Source organism: Mycetomoellerius zeteki, unplaced genomic scaffold (assembly GCF_001594055.1).
Source record: "Mycetomoellerius zeteki isolate Tzet28-1 unplaced genomic scaffold, Tzet1.0 scaffold223, whole genome shotgun sequence".
NCBI classification, from domain to species: Eukaryota; Metazoa; Arthropoda; class Insecta; order Hymenoptera; family Formicidae; genus Mycetomoellerius; species Mycetomoellerius zeteki.
In genome coordinates, this window is record NW_017257198.1 from 1,949,956 (window position 1) to 1,971,834 (window position 21,879).

Consider the following 21,879-nt stretch of genomic DNA (forward strand, 5'->3'; position numbering starts at 1 on the left):
GAGTGAAAAAAGGGTGTATAGAGTCAGCGACGGAGTCGAGTTGAGATCGTTCGAGATACGGAGAACAACACTGCGGGACGGTAACACGCGAGCGGTAGTACCATGTTTCCGTACTGCGCGGCACTCCGCTAGGTTAGATCGCGGGGGATTACGAGTTCATCGAGATATGCGGCGCGGCGTGCCGTCGAAGAGCGCCGAAGAGCGCCGAGGAGGGCCGAGGAGCGCCCACGAGGTGCGACGTTCGAAAAGGAGGCGTAAAAATAGCGCGCGTCCGCGCGATACGACGAGTCCGTTCGTTTCAATCGTAATGAGACGAAAATGAATATTCACACTCGCGTTCCCTGAAGTTCCCGTGCAACACGCGACGGTCGCTGATCGACGATTGCTCGGAAATGGAAGTTAAAACTCATAGTAGGAGCGACAACATGGCTGCTGATATTAATAATCATGCGCGATAAATCATGCTCGATGAAGCATGACGTTCTGCCTGTTTACGCTTGCATCGCAGTTTCAGCTACGTTTTTCTTATCTCTTGTGTTTTTTCTCCCCTCTTTAGAGTTCGATCTTTTTTACTCTGAATGCAGAAAATGCTAAACGAAAAATAACAAATCGAGTAATATTGAGAGACAATTATGAGACTCGTAATTATGCGGCTCTGCGCAGCTTTTTTATCATTATGATAACAAAATTTAATGATAAAATCTAATCTGATAGCACACACACACACACACACATACACAGATTGGTACGTCATACGCAGAGAACCAACCAATTACGCGTACAACATAGAGAACACGGCGCTGATTCGTTCGCTTTAGACTGGCGATTGGTCGATTTCTTTATGTAAACGCGGCTGGATAGACCTAATAATTACATAAAGGTGACCTTATGAATATTTAAACAACGTGGTAAAAGGAAGATAAAACGATAAATGATACTATAAAAAAATATTATATAATTGCATGTAACGTAAGCAGCAGCGCGTCTATTTTGATCTCATTAATTAAATTCCTATGCTATATAAATATCGAATCTGGAATGAAACTTGTTTAGCTTGCATTAATTATTCAAATTATAGTAGTATAATTTTATGATAGTTGCTAAAAGTCCCGTTAATAGATAAGAAAATAACAGTAATATAGTTAATTAACATTATAATGTAATAATGTACAATATGTATACAATTTAAAAAATAATTATTATTACTTAAAAACATTTGTATATTTGTATGCTTGTGTGAAATATAGACAATATATATTTTTATCACATAACGTATATATATATATATATAGTATGTAATATATACATTTTTTGTACAAAATGACATTTTTGTCTATTAGATATTTTCCTTAAATCTCGGCAATTTTTCTGTCAACCCCAAGTTTCCGTTTGATAACGATTGTTCTTCTCCAAACGTTTGATAAACATTTCCGCTTGTTCCTTTGTCATTTTTCCAATTTCTTCTGCTAAACGAACGAATTCGTCGCGTACGTTATCCGGCATATTTTTAGAATTTCCTGCTAAATAAATATTACCATTATTTTCTAAAAACTGCCAACACAGCTCTCTTTGTTGGCGGATAAGATGTTGGACATATCTGAAAAAATATTGAAAGCATAATTAAGAAAGTTAGGATTTGATTTATATATTTTACAATCTTTTTATAATTAATTTCAAAATAATAAAGTTTATCTTATAATAATAATAATAATAATAATCTTTATTTTAGATTAAAATTTATTTTGTATTTGTGAAATAAAAATAATTTAAAGAATAATTTATTTTAATGATTTACATTTTGTGATGCTGATCTCTGGAAAACGCGCAGAATACTTTCAGATTATTTTTTCTTGATAAACGTTCAAAATCTTCTCTACAGTGATAATCCTTACTCTCATTTCTACATCCAAAAAACAGGATACATTCTTTTAAATCTTTTCCTTTTTTCACTTTTTCTAAAAGCAAAGATCTAAACGGAGCCACTCCAGTTCCAGGACCAATCAAAATCATCGGCTTATCATTATCAAACCGAAAAGTACCTTTCTGCAGCCAAAATATCACTTTGTCATTATTATTTAAACTTGCCAACCACTTTGAACATAACCCAAATCTCGGCTTCATCAATCTAGTCTTAAATTTAACTACTGCTACTAGAACTTGTATTCTATTTGGAGTATCTTCTAAACTGGAGGCAATGCTATAAGGACGTGGCTTTATGGGTGACATGATTTCAAACAATAATTTAATGTTTAATTTACTGGTCGTATGAGGGAAATCTGTGAGGACTTCCAAAACATTTCTTCTTGGCCTGTTTATATAATCATAAAGCTCTTCTTGGCCAATCGGACTGGCAAATTCACACAGTTTTTCTTTCTCTAATTCATTTTCGCTGATAAGAGATAAAGTGTGCATGGTAGATCTTCGTGGCTTGAAATTCAGATCCCAGTATTGCTCAACAATCTCTCCTAAAGTTAAATTTTGTTTTAAAACAAATGGAATCTTTATCTCCTTCTCCGATACTTGAATTATTGTATCTGGAAACAGTTTTATATCGTGTTCGTGTAGTATATCAAAGAACCGTTTTACTTGTTCCGCCGTATTCTTCGGTCTAATGTAGATAACGTCTCCAGGATTGTAATTAATATTATTCGCTTCGATTGTTATTAATCTAACATCTTGAAAGTGATCTTGGAAAGTAGTTCTTATATTTTCAACTATCGTTCCTATTCTGATGTCGCTATTAATGAATGTTTCTTGTGCATATATGTCAGTATTTAAATGATATGAAATGTCTAGTAACCTTTCGTCAATATGTATCGGATTTGATTGATTCATTTCTATTATTGAAATATTATATCTCTCAATTATCAAATCTTCTTTGTTTATTTTGTCCTCTACAGAAATTTTGAAAACATTTGCAATTTCTTCCCACAATTTTTTGATCCAGGGATCGACCACAGCATCAATTCCTAGATTATGCTGATCATCGGCAAGTCCAATGGGTAATAATTCTTCGCCACCTAATTGCATGAGACGTTTATTTAATTTCTTCGCAGCAAAATTGAATTTTGAATAAGAACTATCGCCCAATCCAAGTACGCCATATTTTAGATTTTGGAGCATGGTTGCTGGGTGAGTCTTGCGTAACAGATGTCTCCAGAATTGTTTCATATTGGCTGGAGGATCTCCTTGTCCAGTTGTTGCGACAACGAAGATAATCAGTTGTTCGGAAGGGAGATTTTGAATGTCATAGTCATTCAGAGATGATACTGTGCTTCGCAATCCTTTCCTTAACATTAAAAATATACATTATATACTCTCAATTTCAAATTGGAGTGTTATACATGTTTTAAACTTTAAAATATTTAAGAATAAGTACAACCGTGTAAATGATATATATAAATATGATAAATATTTAAAATATTTTTTCTATTTTTTACATAAGAAAGGAATAAGATAAATTCATAAGAAAACTTTATTCATATAAGGTGTAAATAATTAAAATAAATTTCATGTATAAAGAGTGAAATATTTTTTTCTGTATTCATTTCCGTTTTATTTATTTCTTTGTGTGTGTGTGTGTGTGTGTGTGTGTGTGTGTGTGTAATTATAAATTATTCTGAATAACATAAATATGCCAAAAAGAGAAATAATCCTTGGTGAATCTTCGTTAATTTCATTTTTTAAAATAATGTTAGATGGAAAGATATATATATAAATGAAGCTAATTATATAAGAAAAATAACCAACATTAAGGATAAAAGTGAATTACATCTGTTAAACATCATTTAAAGGGGACATGAGATTCACTTGCCAGAAATTTTCTCAGAGGAGAAGGTTTATGTGCCAAAGAGGAACAACAACAAACCTTTTGGCGCTCTTCCAGATTTGTTCAGCAACGTCTTGAGCGGTTCCGGTCTCGCTTCCGTATAACACCCGTATCATCATTTCGTTCATTTTTGTCATCGTGATTCTTCCATATAATTAATAAATTTTTCAGTGATGAGAGACACTCAATATTTACTTAAGTATCTTAGCAGTTTTGATTGATTCGGACGGTGACGTTATGAGCAGACATAAAGTGTATTCTTTTTAGCAATGCTGAGTTGTACTTTGCATGTTTTAAAATAAAACATGATTCTGGCATCGAAAATAAAATGTAATGTTGCTTCCTCAATTCATTTGAGAATCAGATTAGCGTCCTAGTTGTAGCTTATTATAACATCCAAATTATGTGTTCAGTTAAATACGAAATTTTTAAAAGATATAATCTCTCCTTCTCTCTCTCTCTCTCTCTCTCTCTCTCTCTCTCAACTCAAATCAAATCCTCCAATTGCGTCAATCAATAACTCTATAAAATAGAACAGATGTTTATATTCATCACATTAGTTGCATTTCCTGTGTTTCATTAATTCTCTATTGTTACATTATTTAGTATATACTAAATATATACTTAATATAGATCTAAAATGTGGAAAATCAGAGCAGTTATAACAAGTAAACTCGCTTTGTTGTAAAGTAAATGTTGTAAAGTAAAGACTTATGGATATAATAATACATTTATGTTTGGAACAAGGCAGGAAAACCTTCTGTGGCATTTGCAACTGTTTGCACCTGCCTAACCGACAGGTTCGGAACACTCTCACGATGTCATCAATGGAATGTCAAGGAGAAACATTTAGACTAAGTGGTCCCAATTGGCAACGGGTCCGAGATATTTATAAATAAAAAATAATCTCGCAAATGATCAATCGCGCCGATGCGATCTTTCTCATTTTTCAAGAGAGAACTCAGATTTAATTTCAGTGCAAAACTTATCGCAAAAAGTCGTCGAATAGAGCGAAAGGTAGACGAGCAAATTCAATTCGTAGACATTCACGTAGATCTACGAATTGTCAAGGGTACGCGCGAAAAGTCAAATCAAGCTTATACTCGTAGCGCGATACAATTTGAGGTTAGGTTAACCTTGTATGATGTAACGGGATCAACAAACTCAGCTGAGAACACGACGTCATTCGTGTGATCGAAGATAAAGTAAAATCGCTGGATCTTATTTCCCCAATGAGATTATCGCTGTTTATCGATAATTTTGATCGCGTCTCGCGACGAACACGCGGAGTTTTAACATTAAGTTAGGTTTCTTGCTAATCATATGTAATTATGTACCAATAAGAAACTGTTCAATCGTACTCGGCACTTGGTTTGTCCTGACCAGATTATCGCGAATTTATCTTCGCAAAGAGATAAAAAAAGCGTAAACACGGCGAGATGATCGGCGAAAATTGAAGTTAGGTTAGGTTATCCATACTTATGTTCCTGACGAAGAGATTGGGATCAGGAGGTCCAGCTGGCTGTTGAAGTCGTTGAAATTACATTCCTAACGAAAGACTGGCGATCCATTGGCGACTTCATTGCCGTAGGACGCAGGAGGAATGCAAAATTGGAGGTTAGCGAGAATTTGAGGTTAGCCGCGATCGCGCACGCGCGCATGCTTCCGTGACGTAACGGTACGGCGTGAAGGGGAGCGCGAGTGGTTGGCAGTACTGGTACCCGTCTGTTTGCGGATGACTGTCAAAACCTACTTCCGCGACCAGCGAGCGAGATCGCCGTCGTCGTCGTCACCGCCGCTGTCGTATTTGCGGAGCAGTTCGCCAGCATCGGGTGACAGGCGGAGCAGCACGCCGTGGAGCGCGCGCGAACGCTCGCAGACGATGTCGTGACGCGGTGACCAGCGGTGACAGCGACTCGCGCTTCTCCTGTCTTCTACCGTGTCTTCGTCAAGACACGAGAGAGAGAAAGAAAGAGAAAGAAAAGAGGAAGGGAGACGTCGCTGCTGTTGTCCAAGTTGTCTTTCTCTTTGCTGTGTCCCGCGTTCCGATTCCTCGTCGTCGTCATCGTCAGTCGTCGTCATCGGATAATCCCGAAGGAAGGAAGGAAGGAAGGAAGGGCGCTCCGCGCTCGCGAGATTGATCGTGCGCGTGTACAAGCACGTACGTGTGCGTGCGAGCGACCGAGCTTAACCTACCTACCTGTCCGTTCCCGCGAATGCGAGCTGTGCGCTATGAAAACTGCGCGCTCGCTGGTGCATGAATAGTACATGAGTCGACTGGACGGTGCCGATCTGAAGGATCTCTTATGGAGGATAGTCGAGTGTGACGGTAGCTGGCAACGTGCGGGGCTCCACAAGGTGGCACGGGATATAACGCCAAGGTTACCAGTTCAACTGCTTAGAGATAGTCGCGCGCCTCTTGACCGTCCAAAAAGTAGTTGCTCGATCTCCTAAATTTTTGTTGTTTCTTACGCTCGTCGCGGGACTTGTTGATGGAAGAACTCGCTTCTCGTTCCGCCAGGTTAGGTTTTTTTGAGGGACGCGAAGAAGGTATTGTGGGAGATCGATCACGCGGTACCGCGTGTTCACTTCGCGAAATTCGGCTGGAAAGAGCGAGCGACGCAAGCATTCCAATTTTGAATATTCAAAGTGCCTATATGTACCTGCTTTCAAAGTCATTAGAAACAATCGTACAATGATTATGCTTGACATAAGGTTACATGCTAAAATGTGATTAAAAAGAACAGACTTATCCTCTTCGCACACATTTGAATATTCAACTTTAAATATCTCGAATGTCTGTCCTTTCATTTTGTACTTTGTATATTTTAGAGTATATAAGCATAGTTCTTATATATGAACATATATACATTTAGATGTTTTCATTTCAATCGTGCTTTTTTTGCGTTTTCTATAAAGTAAGATACACTAAAAGAAGTAAAAAGAGAAAGAAGGAAGAGATAAAGTGCAACTAACAATTATAATAAACATAGCTTATCAGTAGATGTTTCTTTTTTCACTTTGCTTTTTCTTTCTCTTTGTAAAGATATCTTACTAAATGAATTGACTTTAATAGCGAAAATTTATTCTTTTTATCATATTTTCCATATGATTTTTCATCCTTTTTTCTCTTGTAATTTTAGTTCTTTTCATATTTTTAACTTTAAGAAAAAAACTTTAGCTCTTTCAATATCTATTTAACTTTTCTTCTTTTACATATTTAAATAACATATTTATCTCATTTTGAATGCAAGAAGTAATACAAGTCGATACAAATATTGTTCTGTCTTGATATTCCATGAATAACAAAGACGGAACGATACTTGTGTGGACTTTTATTACCAAATAGAAAGTATCCATTATTACTTTTAGTTATAGAAACAATAATATACAAAATTTTTTTTTATTATATTATACATATATATATATATCTCCATTATTATTTAATATAAATATTAATATTTTTTTCAGGTTCTTCCACCAATGTCTACATTGGCACATCTCTAGTAGCTTTATTTAATTACAATCAATCATAATGCTGATCACATAGCGTATACTGGGCTATAAACCATATTTGGTCACAAATCTCCCAATAGACTGTGCTACGCAGCATAGAAAATTCTAGGATATTTAGAATATTTAATGTCTAGTGCACATTTCAACGTCATCTTTCAACTTTTCTTCCGCATCGAGAAATATTGCATCCCTTGCAACAACAAGACCAAAAGTTCCATCAATTAATTTCTCCATCCACTAAAGATGACCAGCAGACTCGAGGAAACAGAGCAGAAATGGACATGCGAATACTGCACTTATGAGAATTGGCCCTCTTCTTTAAAATGTACCATGTGCAGAGGCGCCAAGCCTCTCCTGGGCGAAGATATTTATCGTCTTCGAGATCCTAGTCCTCAAAGAGGTTCCTCTAATGTCGCTTCCGGTCCCGTATCCCAGATAAGCCCCACGGACAATTTCACCTCGCAAAATTATAGCCAGAATCTGCCTTCGGCAGGAAAGTGGGCCTGCAGCATGTGCACTTATCTTAATTATCAGAATACAACGCGGTGCGTACAGTGCAGTAACCGGAAGCCGGTCAATCAGTCTGTCAATTCATTAGCATCGAATCTACATGAACATTTAGCACCACTGCGATTGGCCGATGGACCACCAAACTCGGGATCGAATTCTCAATTGAATCCCTCGCCGATTAATCTCCACCCGGAAAGATTGTACAATATGCATCCAGAAAAATGGTCCTGTCATGTATGTACTTATGAGAACTGGCCCAAGGCAACTAAATGCGTCATGTGTGGTCATCCGAAGGAAAAGGATAGAAGGGATAAGAGAACACAAGGAAATGTAGGAGTGATTTTACCGAGTCCCGAGAGGGAACATAGTCAACGAGGTTTACCATCTCCTCCACATGCACCCTATATTCATCAGACGCAAAGAGAGGATAATTTAGCGATAGGAAGGAGGTGACTAAATTAATATTTTATATTTCACATCTGCAAAGAAAATTAACAAATTTTATTTAGAGGAAATATATTTAAAGATTAACGATATCAAGTTCAATATTTTATTTTAAGTACACATAACTTCTGACTATATTTCCTTGAGTAAGTTACAAATATGCGTTATTATATATTATCTCAGAAGAATATAATATTCTTCTGTTAATATAAATTTAATTTGTTTATAACTTATCTTTAACTTTTCAGAGGTCCACATAGGTATGCAGAAAGCCGGAATGATAGTTTGTCAACTCCTCAATCTCCGAATAACTGTGATTATGAGCGTCGGTTGAAGCAGTTAAGACGCCATACTGATTGGTGTTGGTTAAACGCTTGCCTTGGTATTGTCGAGGGTGACAATACTCCTGTTGAAGCTTACTTGGCAAGCGGTGGCGATCCTGCTCGCCAATTGACGCATTCTGAGGTCTTGCTCCTCAATAGAAGCAGCGCGTTTGACGTTGGACACACTTTAGTGCACTTGGCTATTAGGTAAACACAAAGAATTTAAATAAATGCTTCCATAAACCGATACTATTATATAAATTACGATTCTTAACATTAATAAATTAATAGAATTTTAATTGGCTTTTTTCTACAGGTTTCAAAGGGAAGATATTTTAGCAACATTGCTGTCGCAAATTGAAGGTTCGGGTTCAGGAGTGAAAAGAGTACCAAGTTACGTCGCACCTGATCTCGCGGTACAGATTCGCCGACATGTCACCAACAGTATACGCTTACGCAAGGGCTCGTTCCCCTGTTATTTCGTTACCGATATGGCTACCTTCGCATTGCCAGCCGAGGTTACTATGACATATATTACGATTTAATATAAATTAAACGAAAAATAAATATTTTAATTCCTTAAAGTAAATATTTTCAAATAATAAATAATGTTTGAACTTTGCTCAAATTTAATTTTTATTTAAAATAATTATTAACTCACCAAAAAGTGATTATATAAAAAAGATATATGTTATACACATTCATATATATATATATGTTTATATTTGAAATAGATACATATTTTTAGGTTGAGGATCTGCCGAGTATTGTACAAGAGCAGATGCTAGAGGAATTGTTAGATAAGGAAGCTCAACAGCAATTGGAAGGCGGTGGTGGCGAACCGCCAGCTCTAAATTGGTCTTTAGAAATTACTGAACGATTAGGTAGTCGTTTACATGCACTCTGGAATCGATCGGCCGGAGATTGTCTTTTAGATTCTGCTATGCAGGCTACTTGGGGTGTTTTCGACAGAGACAATGCTCTAAGGAGAGCGCTTGCTGACACCCTACAACAAGCTGGACAATTGTAAGATTTGCAATTCGTCCCTTAATTGTGTTATTTATTGTTTATTATTCTGGGAGTCCTTTATTTATTCTTATTATTTATATATATCTATATTTTAAGCTATAATTTATTCTAATTTATTCTAATTTAATCTAATTTATTCAATATAAATATATATAAATATATATTAAAATTTGTGTGTAAATAATGAATAATGTCTAAATTCATAATAAAATAAAAAATTAGAAAGTTAATTAACTTTTTCAGTTTATAATAATGATCAATAGATTAATTAATAGACGGAATATATAATAATAATAATAAAAAGAAAATGAATAAAATTGTAAAAAAAAATTATTAAATTATTAATTCTTAAAAGAATGAAAAATAATTATATAAAAGTCATTTAATGAATAAATATATTTTTTTATTTAGTCAGAATGAATTTCGTGTATTTTATACAAAATCAATTTTTCAGCTTTTATCCTCGTTGGAGAGAGTATGAAGCCTCGCAAGCATCTAGGATGTTAGATTTCACTTTAGAAGAAACACAATGGCAAGAAGATTGGGAAAACTTATTAGCAACGGCCGCTCAACCCGGAAGTGCGCTAGAACAATTGCACGTGTTTGCCCTTGCCCACATTTTAAGACGACCCATTATAGTCTATGGAGTTAAATATGTTAAAAGTTTTCGCGGTGAAGATATAGGTAAATTAAAAAAAAACTGTTTTTTGCTTTTATACAGTAATAAATTACTAATTTATATAAATTTAAAATAATTTTACTAATTTTTTATTTGTTAACTGAACATTTATGTGATTATATTAATCCTAAATTCATAATTTTTTATTTAATATTTCTAATTAAGTTAGTTATAACTAAATTTAAATAGTAGTTATATTTTTTATATCTGTATATATAACACTTTAAAAATTTTATAACATTTTCTTTAAAGTTTTAAAGATTTTTTCAAAAACTCAAGTTTTGTAAGATTCAAGAAATTCTTCAGAAATCTTTTTTACTCTTGGAAAGAAATTTTTTTTAAATTTAAGATATTAATTATTTCTGTTATTTTGCAGGCTATGCAAGATTCGAGGGCGTTTATCTACCACTATTATGGGAACCCTCATTTTGCATTCGTTCACCAATCGCATTGGGTTATACCCGTGGCCATTTCACGGCGTTGGTTCCAATCGAGCCATACGCCTCGTCCAGAATACCACCTCTCGCGACCCATGGGGTAGTGAGCGGGAACAACAGTCCACTCGAGCAGCTACAGATTCAAATGCAGACCACTTTTATGCCACTAATGGATCGCGAGCATAAGCTCCTGCCAATACACTTTCTTACGACGGATGAAATCGGCCGTGAGGAATCAATCTATAAAGAATGGTTGGATGTATGCAGAACAGAGGGTGGAATACTTGTAGCACAGCAGAAACTTCACAAAAGACCGTTACTCGTTGCGCAGATGTTGGAAGAGTGGTTGAATCATTATCGTAGATTAGCGTGAGTATTTTATAATTTTCTTGAGCCGTATTATAAAGAATTTATAACTGTAATATAATGCAATTTAAAAGAACAATTTTAATACAAAGAACATAAATTAATTAAGATTATACAATGAACACGATATTAATAAGATTTCGATAAATAATTTTTCTGTCTTTGAATGTTGCAGTCAAACTAACGAGGCACCCTTCTCGAGACCACCCACATTACAGGATTATAGTAGCGATGGTGATACTGAAGATGAGTAGTGCAGTAATTTTAAGAAAGAAGTGTTGCGACTGACATGAGAAGCATCTCCATTTCTCACAAATTTATTCTCGACCGAAAATTATAAAATGGTTAGTATTATAAAACGAAAACTATACGTGAATGCCGTACTTTCATGAGTAATTCAATACAGAGAAACTACTACGTCCATACACTGGCAATGTACTATTTAAAAAATTGAAAACGCTGTTACATCGTTTTGCAAGCAAAATTGTAAAATTTGAATTAGGATTTACGAAACATACCAAACTTTATGCATTGATTATTGAGTTATTGCCATTATTGAAAAAAAATTCTTTTATCATTAAATTAGCATACGTTTGTTAAAAATGTTTAGAGTTATGACGAGCAAAACAATGCCAGTTTGTTGTAAAAATCTTTTCTTGCGGAAAAAATTATTTTTATCACATTATGTTAATGATGTCAATGCAACTTAAGAAAACTGATGTAACAATTTTTTTATCATGATAAAAAATGGAAAGAAAATACAAGTTAATTTCTTGATGTGGAAAAGGGAATGTTGAATACATTATATATAAGTATGGAGATGTTTAAACATTATATATAAGTGTTATACAATTCATTGCCAGTGACGATGAGCGAAAGTGGGAAACATTGTCGTTTGTTACACATTGTCGAATCGTTTTGCATAATAATAGAAATTTAATTATTAGGCTATTGAAAATAAATTTTTTCACAGATAGTTTGTAAAAATGTAGTCTCGGAGAAGGAACGTAATTTGGAACTTCCTCTCTCGCAAAATATTGCGGAATTTTGCGGAAACATTCGGACACGTTTTTAAGCGTTTTGTCGCGTTCCATTATAATAGACCTGTTCTTTTTGGAAAAGATGAACTTTTGCACTAGTTCATCTTTCTTCTTTTCTTCTGAAGAAAAAAGGAAGAAAGATGAACTGATGCAAAAATTCAGCTAAAAAGAATAGGCCTAATGACAAACGAAATAATAAATGTGATTTAATGGCAGACTTTTTAGTCTACTTTCCTCTTAAAAGAAATAACTTAGATATCTCTCTCAGTAATTTTTTTAAATTTTGAATAATTAATTTCGAGATATAATCAATTAAAAATTAATTATTCAAATATTGATCACTAATTGTAAAAAAAGTTTCCTATCTTTAAATCTAAGATCCAATAAATAATTGAGCTTTAAAGATAGAAAATTTTCATAGTTTAGAATTTGATGTAAAACATCATTCTTCTTACTTTTGGAGTTAATTTTTCTCCAAAATAAAATTTTTTACTTTAATTTTATATATTTCAAATAAAAACTAAAAAAATTTATTTTAATGGAGAATAATATAACTTTTTTTGTCTACAAAAATCTGCCACTAAAGATTGATATAAAACATCTTGTAATTATACGAGTTCCGATATATCCGAGACGCGATCCTTAAGGATAGTAATCTAGAAAAGTCAACAAATTCCATATTGTATAATCGTCTTTAAGTCGTTTCACTTGTTATAACTTAGAGCTGCGTTAAAGAAATCAAGCAGCCAAACACAAACAACGATCTGTCCCCTTTTTAATGATCGAAATCACGCGGATCTAGAGCGTTTATCTCCAACGGTGTGTTAATAGGAAAAAAATATTACTAACGGACTTGTGAAAAATTGTGCTTTTTGCTCTATAAGGAAAAAAAATATATGGTTAATTTTTATGCGTAGGGTATAATATATTGTTATCTAATAATAATAATATATTACATTTTTCGCGTAAGTGTGGTTCATAATCGTGTTAAATATTATAGATAACACTATATGAACTTTTATAAGAAGCGATGAAGAAGAAATTAAAGAGATGAGCACATATGCGTTAGAATTATTATTGAACAGCCGATACACACACGCACTCATTCACTCACACATCTAATGGCACATTTTAGCGAACGAAAGAGCGATTGTAACAAATCTTTAATCAAAAAAGTACAAAATCGCTAGAAACATTTCTTCGGAAATGCTTCTTCATTTTTTTCGACATAATAATAGTCTTTATTTCTTACTATTTAATTCCGATAACAACAATGTAGCGTCTAGTCTTTTTGAATATAGCACCACATCGCGTTTTTTTTCTTAATCATGAATTAATTATTACGCGATCGAAAGTCACGTGATAAAAATTAATGAAAAAGACTCGGAAAGATCGAAATCAGATCAAGAAACCGGTGTAATTCTGTCGGATTTTGATTTATCAATTTTCGAAATAAATTTCGGAATTAAAGTAAAAAGAAAATCATTAAATATAATATAAAATGTAAAATTTTGAACATGATGTGATATGAAAAAGGTTGTATTATTATTATTGATTTCGACTTATTATTTTCGTTTTATTTTTACGCGAAATATCCTTTTCTCCAGTTATTTCACACTTAATCCTTTCATATCCTATATATTTGTATAGGTTAAAAATTAAAAGAAAAAGAAAAAGGTTTTAAATAATCTAATAATCACGGAGAAATTCGAATTCAAAGAACAAGTTCGAAGTTTAGTGTAGAATATTGGAACGGAAATTGTATATAGGTCTATATGAATTTCAGGAATATTTTGGAACTTTATTTTAAGTCATTTTTAACTTATTGTACAATACCAAAAGTAAAGTCGAAAAATATTCTTGCAAATAATGATTGTTCTAACATTCTGCGTTATAGCTCGAATTTAGATTTGTCTTGTATTTGCTAATCTATGAAATCATTACTTTCAATATATGGTTTTTAATTAGTTTACACACACAAAAAAGTTAAGAGAACTTTCTTCCTATTTAAATTACGAAGTTATTTGACCTAATTAATGATCTCTATTAACCATTTATTTATTACTAATGAATTATACATATATGGATTATACATTATATATGTAAATAAATTAATTCTTTTTATTTTTCAGAAAAAATAAACTTTATGACGAAGGTTATATACTTTTGTTACAAAGTTTTCGACTGAATTCATCGAAATTATATCGGTTTCTGGATCCCTAATTTTCGAAGGGGACAATAGGTATAAATCAATTGCATAGTGTTCTGTCTGCGGCAGAAGCGAGGCTTATCGCTCTATTATTGTAATTGTTAATATTATATACATCGACAATCGTTATTGTTATGATCATTATTACGATCATTGATATAGCATAATTCTGTGACTTACAAGGCCCATTTTTAAGTACGAAATTGTATCTTTAGTATGAGTTCTGTAAGTTTAGATTATATTTACTGTAAATCTTTTTATTGTAAAAATGCGATAATGCTGGCTTCTGCGTAAAAAAAAGAAATGAAAGTAAAGAGCTTTCTCCCCATTAATCTTCGATATTAATTGTTATTAATAAAATCAGCTATTTTTAACGTATTTATCATTAATAAACGCAATTATTTTTCTTATATTTCTAATTATTTAACAATTAGAAACTATTATTTTACTGATTTTAATTAAATTTAAACATAAATTATTTATTATTAATAATAATTGATATCGAAAGTTAATTCTGGAATTAACTTTTAATTAATTAATCTCAATTTAAGAGATCTAATTAATTAATTCTCAGATTAATTTTCGATGAACACGGCAAGTTTTTTCGGCAAAGTAGAAAAAAAAATGTTAAAATATTAACAATGTTTGATGGGGATATGTTTTCTTTTTAAGCAAGCATAGTTTTTTCGATTTCTTGTTGCCAGAATTTATTCTTGGCAGGTGATAAAGTATAGAGAGTTTTAAAAATCTATTCTCTAATCGGAAAGCAGAATAGAGAAGTCTATAAATATATAAATATAAATATTAATATAGAGCACATCTATGAGATATAAATATTATATGAGATAATATATCAATGTACAATAATTCGAAAATAACGATTTATTATTAGTATTAATTATTATTACCACGATTCTAACGATGATTATTATAAATACTATAATAAGAGAACTTCGAGGTGTGAATCAATAAATGCTGAATTACTTTATGTCATTTTTATTTTTATTGAAAGAACTTTTCAGGATTTACTAAATGAAGATTAATTTTTAAGATAATGATTAATGATTCGATCAAGTAGGATCTCTCTCAAAGCCTTGAACAAAGGTTTGAAAAATTGACATGTTTTTGATATAATTTAAAATGACTCCGATATTTTCAGCAAATATTTATTAAAATAATTTTATTTAATCTCTCTCTTATTAAAATAATTTTATTTTAATGCATTTTATTTAATTTTAATTTAACGTTAAGTTAACTTAATAATTTTTTGTTTATATTATATCTATAATAGTTTATATTTTTCAGTTAAATCTAGATTAAATAAGCTGTTTCTTTTATATATATATATATATATATAAAAGGTGTCCTAAACTTTTTAACACACCAGTCTACCTATCCACAAACTTTGTTTAACTCGAACAATTCTCTATCATTTTGCAATTTTCACAATAGTTAATGAGATATTAATTTCTAAAGATTGCCGTATAAGTGGGTAAAATCGATGCATAAGACATTTAAGATATTTTTCGGAGTTCTTTATGAAACATTTAAAAAATGTTTCTTAAAGAACTTTTAAAGATATCTTAAAATTATTTTATGCGTCGATTTTAGATATTCTGCTCATTAGGTAACTAAAAAAAAGTTGCAAAAATTGAAAAATAGTAAAGCACTTTTCGATTCAATTTAGTCCGCTCTATCTGCCCACAAGCGGTGTGTCAAAAAGTTTAGGACACTGTATATTCATTTTCCTTTAGAACGAAGCAATAAATTCATTGAGTCATAATTATAATATAAATTATTTTAATACAATAGTTAATAGAATAGTTCTAATGATTTCATTAGTTTCAGAATTGTTAATATTTGGAAATAAATTTAATATTTAGAAGTTAGCAAATGCGAAATTATATTATTTGGTCATAACAAAACTTTTATTCCAAAAATGAGATTTTAATACTAAAATAGTAAAATCCATAAATATAACATATTTTATCATTTATAATTTGGAATTTAATTTTCAAGTTAACTTAATTAATCATGTTAAATTTATTAAAAAGAGTTTCCCGGGAAAAAATGTTTCATATACAGGGTGTTTGATAAGTAACGATAAAAAAACTCTCGCACAGAGATAGAGCGGACTAAACTGAGTCGAAAAGTCCTCTACCATTTTGCAATTTTCGTAATAGTTAACAAGATATCAATTACTAAAAATCACCGAATATTGATTTTCAATAATTTTTTATTCAAGTACTATCAACTTTACAGGAAAACAGCAAGAGATAAAAATTTATTTTCTTCTCATAGAGCTCTAAGAATTTTTTCAGAATTTTTTGTCAACTTTTTAGTACTGCATTTTCTTATTGGCAATTGGTAAAAATCAACATGAGAAAATGCGGTACTAAAGAATTCTGAAAAAATTCTCAGAACTTTATGAAAAGAAAATAAATAATTTTTGTCACTTGCTGTTTTTCTGTAAAATTGATTATTGATATTTGAGTAAAAAATTATTGAAAACCAATATTCAGCGATTTTTAGTATCTTATTAATTATTGCGAAAATTGTAAAATAATAGGACTTTTCGACTTAGTTTAGTTCGCTCTACCCCTATGCGAGAGTTTTATCATTACTTATCAAACATCCTGTAAAATTATATATAATTATATAAAATTATATAAAATCTTGATCAAGAAATTTACGAATTCAGCTAAGGATCCAAGACTGAAAGGTGATGTGGTAGATTTAAGATATCCTAAAAATATAAAATTAATTAATGCATTTGTATTTTAATTAATATATTTTGAAAATTTTTGCATTATTTATTAGTAATCTTATCTTGACAAACATCTACATATTAATTTTTTACATATTATTGTTATGCAAATGCAGTCATGTAAGATAACTTTGTAACAATAATTTTCTTGCAACGTGAGAATCGTGAGATGGCAAAGTTGTTCGTCTATAATAGCATCAGTCTGATTACATGTAGTCTCAGCTTGCATGTAAACAGTAATATTAGTCGATTTGTTGTCCGTGGGTATGTTATTTCTTGACTATCGAGAATCTGTGGCAACAACTCAGAGAATAATGAATTTATTATATTGTGTAACACATAAATAATATGTGCGTTACTAGAGAGATATAAAATACTATTTTTGAGAAATTTTGTAAGAACTTAAAAAGAATATTACAAAAAAGCTAGAAGAAAAAATACAGAAATAAAGAAGAAGACAGAAATAAGAATATAAGAAGAATTACTCCGTGAAACTCTTCACTTAAGTATATACATGTATTTAGCATTGTGTTAATAATTTTTCCAATAAAAGTAAATATTTTTCAGACGTAATTAATTTAAAACATGAAAAGAGTTAATAATGGAATTATTTTTACATGTAAACTTATAATTTTTACTCGATCAATGAGAAATATTTGTTTAAAACGTTTACTTCTGTGAAATGAGAACTTCCAGTATCTTACTCCAGTAACTTACAGAATCTTTCACATTTAAGAAGTTCTTAAAAAATTAATGAAATGAATTAAACATTAAAAACAAACTGCAATAAATTACAAAAATTACAATTTCGTGCGTGTGTATTAAGAATACCGTCGTAAGAATATTTTTTAAGAATAATTTCTTATTTGCACTATATAACATGTTGCAAGAAATATATACATATATATATATATAAATATTGATTCTAATATTAATTTCCGTGAACTGAACATAGTAGCTATAGAGAGTAGTCCATTACTTAATCAGTTATTTAGATGGAACTTAACTTCCGATCAGAGGAAAGCTCCTCGAAAATGGAATGTTCGCAAATAGACGGTCTGAGTATTTACTGCTTGGGTCATCGTCAATAAATCCAGTCACGTAGCTACGTAACATGTAAGAACTTCAAGTTGACAAGTAGTCCGTCTCTCGGCTGGAACCCTTTTCGCTTTCCTTACCGGAAATTCAGCTTGGAAATAAAACGAGATTTTCTCCAAAATCTCTGTGTTATGTACTATTTTGGATACAGGAATCATTATTTTTACTTTCAAACTCTAATATAAAAAAAGCTCTGTATAAGTAATAAATGTAATAGTAAGAATAATATTAATAAATAATTTTGATAATATTAAAAAAATCATTCTCTTTCTCTCTCTCTCTCTCTCTCTTTTCTCTCTTTCTCTCGCTCGCTTGAGAGAATAGCCTGAAAAATACGCAAAATTTTCAAAAAAGTTTATACATATTGCATCAAATATTGCTGTAGGAATTTTTATTCTTGTTAAGTTATACAATAATCAATATAAAATTTTAGACTCGAAAAAAAACAAAGAGACTGGCAAGAAATAATTTCATTATTAATAATAATAGAAACAAAAGAATTATTTTTATTAACAATCAAAGTCCGTAATAACTTTAGTTTGATTTTACTAATCACAATGAATCATAATACATTATCAAATTCTTGTGGTATATGTTACAACAAAATCGAGAATAAGTAACGCCTTGTTAAGATTCATACAGATGGCAAAGAATATATGGCGACAGACTATGCACGAATCAATATCCGATCTGCGAAACGACCTAGATAACAAGAAAGTAATTTTTTCATAGCTATGTAGAGAAGATGTGGCAATTGTACCATTTTTTAATTTTACCGACAACTTTTAGAACTAATAACATGAAAATCTATCTCAAAATTGTATTTTTAAGAAATAAAAATTATACTTATATATATATATATATATATCGTATTAAATAATCATATATTAAGTAAACTTGAGTAAAGATTAAGTAAAATTTCATGAATAAATGAATTTAAGATATATTTTCGAAATATGAAATTTTATGTTATTTTCAAAATAATTTTAGCGAAATTAAAACAACACTCGATAAGTATCGAATCATTTATCATCCGAGTCGTTTAATTATTCGCGATTGACGCAATTTACAAATAATTTGCAATTCCAACGGTGTTGTGTTACTGTGTGTTTATTTGTAGAGTACTTTTGTTTAACACAAAATCGCGCATTGATTGTTTAATGAATGGGATATTCTTGCGAATGGATAATCGATTATAAAACCTCGTTAATTGTAACATTTGCATTATTGCATTGCAGTTGCATTGTTAAACAATGTTATGATCGAGTATTTCCATTTTATTTTAACTTTCACTTTTTTGTTTTAATTTAAAAAATTCTTTTCTCTCTTTCCATAAAAATTAATCTTCCACGTAAAAGTTCATTTTTCACGAAAAATTTTATTTCGGACATATGCTTGAAGAATTAAAGATTTAACGTTTATACTATAATACATAAATTCGCATTGTTGTCCATATTGCAATAAATTTGTTTATTTTTTTTTTAATTCTCGGTTTATTCAAATTTACTTCAGTATATAAAACTCGATTTTATTTTCAGTGTTATCGCAATTTTTGTTATAATTTCGTGGTAAAGAATTTTTATGGAAATTAAAGATTTACTTGTAGAGAGAGAGAGAGAGAGGGGGGGGAGAGAGAGAAGATAATAATATATCATTAAAAGATAAAGATTAACAACTTCATAAAATTTATTAACAACTCCATTACAATGTGTCTAAAAACAGATATAAATCGAATTCGTAAAAAAATTATTATATTTATATTATTTTACATATTTTTTTTAAACTGAAAGTTTTTATGAAATACACATTATGTAATAAAATGTGTAATTATAATGATTATTATATCATAATAATAAATAATTACACTATATGGTGTAATGTATCTATATTACTTCCAGATAGTTTATGAGATTTTTTTGAGACATATAAACATTTTCGTTTCCCTCATTCGTGGAAATAACAAACTCGTTATCGCTGTTGCTTTTTATACGCGCCATGACGAATAGAGATTTAGTCGATTTATATGATTAATACTCGTAAGGTGGATTAATTGTCATCACAGGGATCACTATAACGAAGAAAAATTCTTCGATTTCATGATGCAAACGCAAGATTTATGAAGTCGTGATAACGGTATAATTTTTAATAATTGAGAGAAATTATTTGCTAAATAAACAATTATTCTCGTCAACGAACGCGAGAAACGGAGTACAATTTTATTTCTGCTTGATTTATTAAATCTTTAACCCACTCATCGGACGAAAAGCGTTATTTTAATTAACGCGTAGCAAGATTAAATTATTTATTTAATGTATATACATCAAGTCTCAAAGCAACAATCTCAGAATAACTTTCATTATTACAATATACATTATTTTCATTATTTAAATGTATTTTTGACCTTTGCTGTTTGTTATCCAGGGAAACGCGAGACTTCTGGGACATTCGGTATGTATAATAATAATAATAATAGTATTAATAATAAGCTTTATTAACGTACAAATATAAAATTATGAAAGCTGTGTAAATTAGAGTAGCACTTTAAAAGATGAGGTAGTAACAATATATAATGCTATTCATAAGCCTAGATCTTATTGTAATTAATTATAATTAATACATGGAATGATTGAATGAAATATAGAATTGAGAAAATTACAATTACGAAAAATGAAAATAACGTACACGATAGCATAAAGTAGTGATATATGGATATTTTATCTGGCGGTCAGTGTAGCTTCTTCCGCACGTTCTACTTTACTTTATCCTAGCTAAACTTTTTTCTGTAATGTAACGTTACGTGTGCTCGATACACACGTTACATGACATATATGGATGTTTATACATCTGTGTGACAAGAGGACAAGATAGACGGATGTGTGGGAGGTGGGACAACAGGAGATGATGGATCTCGTTTCTCGTCCTGCGTCAATTTTTATGCGATTACGAAGACATCTTGTCAAACTATTGAAATAGTTGCTTCTTTTCAAGAGAAATATCAGGAGATTGATAATCTATAAAGATCTTTTGAGACGATCTAACAAACGGACAAATAATATCGATGAATCAAACTTGACCTGAATTTTAATTTGAAATTCATAAAAACATCTTATTTCAAAATTCTTAAAAAATTGTGCAAATATTTTAAATTGATGCTTCTAAGAATAAGAAATAATAACTAATTTCTACCCGATTTCCAGTTTAGTTTAAAAAAAGCATCGTTCAAAATTCTGAATGTTAGAATTACATTTTCTAATTCAATGTACCTCCAAACATTTTTACAACATTATATGATATATTAAATTATACATATAATAATATATTAAATGGTAATTAAACTTTTAATGAGCTGATATTAAATGTTTCCGAAATATAGATGATAATTGTAATAAATATATAATATATGACCCTTGACTTCGATTCCACGTTTTGCTTTTCGAGAATTAGATTTACTTTTGCCTTTGCTCTCGTAGAGACGGCGGACGCAAGCGTTCGCGCGAGCCACTGAAGAACCACCCTCTTCTGTGCGGATGGCGGAGGAGGTGAACGAAGGGGGTGAGCTCGAAGACTCGTTGACGGAGAGAGAGAAAGAGAGAGGGAGGGAAAGGAAGGAAGAGAGAGAGAGAGAGAGAGAG

The 21,879-nt window shown here is 31.2% G+C and overlaps 2 protein-coding genes across 4 annotated transcripts in view; one reads left to right on the forward strand and one right to left on the reverse strand.

Annotated features, from left to right (window-relative positions):
* The window catches only part of LOC108723150 (NADPH-dependent diflavin oxidoreductase 1), a 17,898-nt gene extending 13,133 nt beyond the window's left edge, over positions 1-4,765 (reverse strand). The window contains exons 1-4 of the mRNA XM_018448675.1: positions 4,559-4,765; positions 3,869-4,351; positions 1,796-3,289; positions 1,515-1,597 (exon numbers count right to left, since the gene is read on the reverse strand). Coding sequence (XP_018304177.1) covers positions 1,515-1,597; positions 1,796-3,289; positions 3,869-3,966 — 1,675 coding nt within the window. The 5' untranslated portion in view covers positions 3,967-4,351; positions 4,559-4,765. The remainder of the gene's footprint in view (positions 1-1,514; positions 1,598-1,795; positions 3,290-3,868; positions 4,352-4,558) is intronic.
* A 1,184-nt stretch (positions 4,766-5,949) lies between these two features.
* Positions 5,950-14,772, forward strand: trbd (trabid). Of its 3 annotated transcripts, XM_018448674.1 has the most exons (9): positions 5,950-6,210; positions 6,351-6,478; positions 7,301-8,304; positions 8,548-8,829; positions 8,939-9,140; positions 9,371-9,648; positions 10,106-10,335; positions 10,707-11,136; positions 11,309-11,696. In XM_018448674.1, the coding sequence occupies exons 3-9, from the start codon at positions 7,589-7,591 to the stop codon at positions 11,385-11,387; spliced, it is 2,217 nt and encodes a 738-aa protein (XP_018304176.1). In that variant the 5' UTR covers positions 5,950-6,210; positions 6,351-6,478; positions 7,301-7,588; the 3' UTR covers positions 11,388-11,696. The 3 variants fall into 3 exon arrangements, 2 of the variants coding, with proteins under 2 accessions (XP_018304176.1, XP_018304174.1); XM_018448672.1 differs by lacking the exon at positions 6,351-6,478; XR_001936635.1 differs by lacking the exons at positions 5,950-6,210; positions 6,351-6,478 and adding an exon at positions 14,306-14,772 and having other exon boundaries at positions 11,309-11,477.
* The last annotated feature ends 7,107 nt before the right edge of the window (positions 14,773-21,879 follow it).